Here is a 7,700-nt window from a genome sequence, read left to right as displayed (position 1 = left end):
TGAGTTACATAGTTACACTTCCTTTCTATAATTCACCGAATGTCTATTGGATTTTAACTGAATAATTTCTTAAGATAGATTTCTCGCGAGGTCTCAGGAAAACTATATTACTGAACATTCCGTGGGATGTAACATACTAGTAAGTGTTACTTTCAGTTTTAAAATACAAGAGAAACTTGTTCTTGTTGTAATTTAGTAACAATAAGTGCCCTATAACTTATGAGCTGAATATATTTCATGGGTTTCTAATTCGCAGAAAGAAATTGTAACTTAACATTTAAACGACAGCATACTATTTCCCGTAGCTTTACTTCAAGACCGGTGATTTTCTCGTTTGAAAATGAAAAACAAATGTAGGCAATTAAAAATTGACATCTTTAGTGAACTTACTAAAATAAGTCTAGTCGTTCCGCAGGGTATGGTATTTTTGAAAGCAACTTTCTTTATGCAGAAACACGAGAAGTCTCGTGAGCGGTCTTTTAACCCTTTCGTTACTATTGGCGCCTGTAGGCGCTTTGAAAATTTACTCACACTGTACAGTTCGCGCCTTTGGCGTGCTTCTAGTCTAATTTAATCCTTAATTCTATATTTCAAGTATTTCCACCTTAATTTAACGAAACGAATTTCAAAACGATACAGCCAAAATAAGCAATTTTGCAGCCGTGGTTAAAAATATATCGTCAGTCATCCTCGTTACGCGTTAAAATCTGCCGTAGCGAAAGGGTTAATTGTTAAATGCTGATTATTTGAATTGATTTAAACAGAGACTGTAAAGTAAGTAAGTAAAGAAGAAAGTAAAATGAGTAGGTAAAGTATGTAGGTAAAGTATGTAAGCAGACTAAGTAAGTAAAGTAAGTAGGTAAAGTAAGTAAAGTAATTTAATAAAATTAAAACTGAAAAATGAATGTAAAACTTGTTTCAGAAATTCGCGTTTATATAAATGTTAGGTATTCTACTGTTACGTTGGTAAACAATTATTGAGACTGATTATGGTAACTCAGTTAGCTCCGTCACTGGATATATGGACTCCAGGTTCAACGTAAACGTAATCGATCAGAATTTGTCACTTCTGACGACAAGCAGGACGAGGTAGCATCGCCTGAATCTTTTCAGAGGTTCGCAACAGAGGATATTAAGATCCTTTCGAGATGATCGATATGAGAAGGTTGCTAAGCAGCTTACCTGAAAACCCTCCTCAACGGGGATAAGAAAGGTGTAACGTCCGTCCGCCTTGAAGATTTCTTCCTTCTTTTCCTTCACAATCCGCTGTCGGAAGATGCTGCAAGAAAATTGGATTCGTTAACCGAACAAAGTTTTAATATTATGTATTTCGCTGGATTATATTTGCTCAGGCAGAAAGTAGGTAAGCAAAAACGCGACACTTTGAAAGTTGACGTATGTGTATGAGATAAAAAAATACATTAAATGACTTAATTAATTTTCAAAAGGCACAAGATCACGAAATTGTGTTTGTGCAGAAACAACGAAAAACACTTTTTCACCAAAACTATGAAATATCGTGTAATTTTTTTATTATAGTTATTTTAAGAAAGTGATTTTATGCATATTTAAAGGTTTATTCAAGTTAATTCACAGATAAATAAAAGGAAGAGGGCTAAAATAAGATGTGGTCATATGTCCTTTTAATAATAAACCTGTGTCTTGCTAAAAAAAAATTCTATATCTACACTTACAATTAGATCTACTAAGTAAAGGCACTGTAAAAGATAAAAAATGTTAGTAATCATAGTAATAAGCAATTTGTTACATAAAAACAAGGATTAATTAAAATAAGATTAATTACTACAAGATACAATGCTGAAAAAACACTTTACTATATTTTATTTTATCATTTCTGTCATCATTAGCTGTAACTGACCAATGTGGGATTATGTTATAAAATTTAACATGTTCATCTGGGATATACTATATTATTTTTCGAATGTCTTCATTTTTTTTTTAAATTAATCGGATTTCTTGCTTCGTTAAAAACGAAGGAATTGGAAGTGCTAGTGAACTGTATGAAGGGAGGTCTTGTTTTCTGTGAGGACAACACATATCTGTCAAAATCAGTATTTGCCATAAAGCAGAACATGTACTCTTTCAATAATAAACGACTTAATTTTGTTCTGCATTAAAGTAAGATTCTATGTAATGTACTTTCTGTATGGAACTACTAACTTTACATTAAATGTTATTATACTACATCATTACACTAAAAATTACAAAATTATTACACAGTTTACAAATAACTATTTACACAATTTTTCGAAAATATCATGAAAGTACAATACCAAGTCATCCCATAAGTTCGTATCGAAAATGAAAATAATTTTAATGAAAATCCAAGGAACTTCTACAGTGGCGACGTAATAGTCTTGCTAAAAGAAAAAAAAGAATAGAAAAAAGTTGTGGAACGAGAAAACGCTTACTGAATTGTAAAATTTGGCACGAACTTCTGGGATGACCAAATTACAGTAAATTCTCTACAAGTGTCAGTCAGTTTGGATTCTACAAGTGTCAGTATAGATGGTCCTACGCCTATGTTATCTCGTTCGCTGTCAGTCAAGCGTGTAACGCTACACCAATCGGTTTCTTTTACCAGATTTCACGGTTCGACAATTCATAATAGAAAAATATCATTTCTTTAATTTTACTTTTTTTCATCTGAAATTTTTTTTAACATGTTGGTGAGATTTTTCTGATGAAAATGAGATCAAACACGATATAATTTGAACAACATTTACTTATTAACACGTTCACTGTCCCACGGGAAAAAAAATGTAGGGCCGATTCTACAAGTGTCAGTCAAATGTAGGGCCGATTCGACAAGTGTCAGTCAAATGTAGGGCCGACTCTATGTAATTTAATACAGGGTGTCTGTTTTATCTCAATGCAGTGAAATATCTGGCTTGACAGTGAACGTGTTAATAAGTAAATGTTGTTCAAATTATGTCGTGTTTGAAGAAAAATTTCGGGATAAAAAGACGTAAAATTAAAAAAGTTGGTATTTAAATCGCTTGGTTGCCTCGACTCACGTTTCATCCTTATCTTTTATTCGCTGTCCTTGTCTACGTTCGGCAAACTACAAAGGCGGGCGCGAGGCTCGAAAACGTAGTCCCTGACTCTACGAGTGTCAGGTTTAGATTCCTTGCGGACTGACACTTGTGGAGAATTTACTGTATTTGCACTTGTCAAATCAAATTGAGCATCATAATTCAAAGGCTTTCGCAGCAAGTATGATAGAAAAAACAGAAAGAAGCTAAAAGACGACAATTCACGGGCCAGAGATGATGAATTCTTGCAAAATGATTTAACAAATGATCATCGCGAGGGTATATAGAAAACGTTACCGACACATGGGAGGTATAAGTAAAAACGTTGTTCGTCGCGAACGGGAAATGAAATGCAGCGAAGCTCAAAGAAGTTTCGGAAGGGTGAAGCTAATTCACTCAAGTTTTACTTACTCAGATGGCAAGCTCCACGGCACCGTGCATTTAAATATCGATAAAGCTTGACAAAGTGAGCATCGAAGTTACTTAAGAAACAACTACGAAAGTTGGTTCCATCTTCATCTTCCGGTGAACGTGGACGGACTTTTTGAACGTGCTTTACTTAGCAGTGAGGCGAAAAAAAACTACTCTTGATAAGTGATAAGAAGTTATAAGGAACGCTGATAAATAAAAAAAGGGGATAAGATGTTTCACGCTCGATAACGATGAATGTAATAAGAAATAATAAACACATTCGCCTTTTTATTACAAGAAGCGTTGAGTAACAAAAGGTCTAATTACACAAAAATTACATTTTGTTTTTTAAATTATAATTATAATTCAATCAGATCCAAATAATTACAAACAATAATACCAAAGACTATGCTTTTCTTAATTTTATTTAAACACTTGGTCATATTGCATTAGCAGAATTTCACACGGTAACATGCGTGTTATGCGAGGAAACATTTTGACATAGGATTTTCAAGCTAATTTTCACTATGACTCCGAACAGAAACGTATTTTACTATAAAAATGTTCGACTGATCGTTTCACTAAATAAGAAGTGTTGCTTACCGAACACGATGGACGCCCAAATCGAGATTCTCACTTTGATTCAGGAACTCGAAGGCGTTCGGGCTGTAGATTGGCATTTCTGCGGAATTCGAGCGTACTGGTTCGAGTACTTCGTTTATTATGTGTAAAACCTGAAACATGTTAATACGATACATTCGTAAATTAAGATATCGAAACAGAAGAATACTCTAATTTATCTTACGTTATTGACTACGAATATACATGTAATATTGGTTTGCAATTACTATGAATAAAACTTATTATGTTCCATCTGCAAATATGTTGCAGCACTGAAATTATACGTGTCATAACACTGGTGAATTGCAAATTCAAAGAAGTAAAGGAAGTAACTTCCGATATTGCAATATTCTGGGATCGTACCGACGAAGTATATCCACGTTCAAAAGCCCATTCCATTGGTGTCTATGAGAGGATCAGCCGTATAGTTTCAAATGACTCGATATACAGTTTATATTGATCGAAATCTTCAATCTACTGTGCAATACGTATGAATTTCTACTGCATTTTCTCTGGCGATTCAGCAATTGATATGCGAATTTTTCTATGGGGCCTTTGAAATCTCGTATCATTTATTCGGATTACGTTCCACGGAAAAATCTCCTTGTCAATTCGTCCAATAGGCAATTTTACTCTCGCCTGGATAATTTGTTTGATAAATGGATTGTCACGAGCTACTTCCGAGCTCTAGTTCAATTAAAAACGCCTTTATCGTTTATCTCGCTAAAGCAAACGGTTTAGCATTTCCACATGTTTGTTCGAACATAATGCAGCTTCAAAATAGAATTTATATGAAATCTACTGAAACAGATAAATACAGGGGGGCGTGGTCTACAAAACCACAGGTAATTTTCATAGAAATTTTGTATCTTTTCCATGAATATTGAAAGAGATACATATCATAGTGTCTGCAATTCGAAGCAGAAATTTTCAAAGATATTAGTTTTCTTCCTTCAATAAAAGAGTAGCTCTTACAACAATTCTTTTCTTTACAATTATGTACTATTTGACATTATTTAAACGCACTAGAGTTATTTGTGCGACTCACTGAAATCGACTGAAGTGATTTACTTTAAATTGATTCTCTTTTAAAAATTATCGATAAAAAATGTATTCATTATTATCTATCGTTGTTGCATCGCGGACGCAACCGTTGACTTTATGACACAGACGATCAGGCCTGTTACTTTTGAGGGCTTCTAATTTCAATTCTTTTGTGTTTACTTTTCCGTTCGAAGCGATATCGAGGACCAGAGAGTGTTTACAGACGCAGAAATTCGACGCTTCTGCGTGCCATACGCCTTCCTGGCGCCCGTACATTTCCTTCAATAGCAATTGACGTGTCGTAAAGCCACACACACACACACCCACACAAATCAGTCCCGTTTGGACTGATCTTCCGCAGGGTCTCATACCCTCACCCCGTCATCTGGGGAAAACCAGGGTGGACTGCGCAACCCCTACTCCCGGAGGACAGCCGAGGACGAGGAAGGACTCCTATTCGTCCGCGTAGGCCACCCCCTCGACACAGTTTTCAGATAAAACTGTACGAAAGGCCCAATGCGCCTGCTATGTCAAAAAAGTTTCCAAAATATCAGCACCACAGTTCACGTCACACCGTAGTTCATACTTACACACTCATACTCAAACACTGAAACACTCGCACAATATTAATTTGGCATGTGAGAGACGCGATACCCTGAAACAATCGTTAAAGGAAAAAAATTCCATCCTTTGAATTCATAATTTTGAAATTAATAAATTAGGCTTTTTAAGGCCGCGATTGCAGCAACATCAAACCCGTACGAATCATTCCCAATTTTGGCCTGCTGCAAAAAAAGGTTTTAACGAGATTTAACTGATGTAAACCAATAATCCCATTTTCATTCGGAAATCTACTACACCGAATCGAAATAATACACGGTGTTAAACTCACACTTCCACCACCGTTCACTTCAATCAATTTCTGGAAAGCAAAGGAGAGCATCTCTATGAAATGACACGTCGCAATATGAATTTTTCCAGTCGTTTAACGCAATCACGCTGGATCTCTGTTAATGATTCGAAGCGACACGTGAAGGGAAGGAAGCAAAAAAGAACAGATAGAAGAAGGGTGTTGTCGTTGGGACGCTTGTTCGGATCGACAAGTTCAACGAGTTTCGAAGTAAATTGCCAGCAGAGATCCTCCAGCTTCCTTGTAAACGTGAAAGTGTACAGTTAATCTCGCGAAGCCGCGAAAAGCAGAGCGATACAAGCATGGCGATGGTGTTCGAGGGAAAGATATAGTAAGACAAACGACATCGCGGGCCGACCGAAGAAAACGGAGACACAAAACGACGGAAGAAGAAGATAAAGTGGGAACAGGCGGAAAAACGGACCTGAAGGAAGTGATGGGATACGGGGGGGTATTTATTCTGCTGCGAGGAACGCAACTATTTCATGGATGTCGAGTGGGATACTGTTGGAATAGCGAAAGGATGCGGCTTCCTCTTCAACCTAACCTCATTGGAAAAGGTGCACCCCCATTTACTACCAAGGAGTTCGCGACTCGAACGTTCTAGCCGCTATTTATCCGCTTTTCTTCGGGATCACCGTGATTCTTTTATCTCGCCGAGTATTATTCTTCTGCTCGATAACGCCGTTTTGTTCTCCGCGCGTGGTCGACGTCGCACGCGACGATAGAACATGCTTTCGGGACCAACGGAATTGAGAATGGTAGACTGCAAATGGCTTTGATGTCTGTGAAGCAAATCATTTTAGATGTAGAATAAAGTAATAAAGAAAGTCTTTTGAGCTGTGTATTGCAATGGAAATCGAGGAAGTGGATTCTGTAAATTCTGTCACGCATGCGGAAGAAACGTTATTTTTTAGTTGTTCTGGATACTCTGCTATGAAATTTATGTTCTCTTAGGATGTCTCAGTTGATTACGATATAATCAAAGTTAGGATAAATATTAGAATATTAGCGCGTGTGATTATTTAAGTAAATTTTAAGAGCTTTATGCTATATTTCTGTAACGTAAAAAAAAAAAAAAATAATTTTTACGATAGCAGTAATTAGAGAGAAGAAACTAACATACAAACATAATAGGTTTTTTCAAGAAATTTTAAGTCATCAGTTATGATATAAAACACATTATGAGAAACAAAGCAGTACCTATTAATTAAAGGATGGTTTAGGACTACAAATGAGCAATTTATTCAGCTATTTTACAATACAAATTATGTTATTTCATTTTCATTAATAATCTTCGTGCACGCATTTCTGGCAATTTTTGGGTAAGTTTTTCTAAAGAATTACACGGTAGTGTATTCCAAGCTTCTTCTAAGTATATCATTTCATTTAAGAGGATTCATTAGACTAGCTTTACCGGTTCAAAAATTCGATTTTTGTTGCTTTCATATATTGATACTTCATTATCTTAAAAATAAGCTATGATTGAAATCGAAATTTTAACTGGAAATTATCCTAACTCGTTAAAATTTTAAATGTGTTTTCCTCGAAACCACGTTCGCCGAAACGGTGTAACTTGAGTAAACCTCAATTGATTTTTATGTAATTTTGCATACATATTCTTAAAAAGTCTAATACATTCTATATCGTCCGACGTA

General features: G+C 35.7%; 1 protein-coding gene across 1 annotated transcript in view; it reads right to left on the bottom strand.

The window, feature by feature from the left end:
* The window catches only part of LOC108576558 (fasciclin-1-like), a gene marked incomplete at its 5' end in the record, with an annotated part of 27,039 nt that extends 22,838 nt beyond the window's left edge, over window positions 1–4,201 (bottom strand). Inside the window, 2 exons of the mRNA XM_017939572.1 lie at window positions 1,183–1,279; window positions 4,071–4,201. Coding sequence (XP_017795061.1) covers window positions 1,183–1,279; window positions 4,071–4,201 — 228 coding nt within the window. The remainder of the gene's footprint in view (window positions 1–1,182; window positions 1,280–4,070) is intronic.
* Window positions 4,202–7,700: the final 3,499 nt, after the last annotated feature.

The sequence above is a fragment of the Habropoda laboriosa genome, unplaced genomic scaffold (genome assembly GCF_001263275.1).
Source record: "Habropoda laboriosa isolate 0110345459 unplaced genomic scaffold, ASM126327v1 scaffold424, whole genome shotgun sequence".
Lineage (NCBI taxonomy): Eukaryota > Metazoa > Arthropoda > Insecta > Hymenoptera > Apidae > Habropoda > Habropoda laboriosa.
Note: the sequence above shows the minus strand (reverse complement) of the source record. Positions and strands in the feature narration are given on the sequence as shown.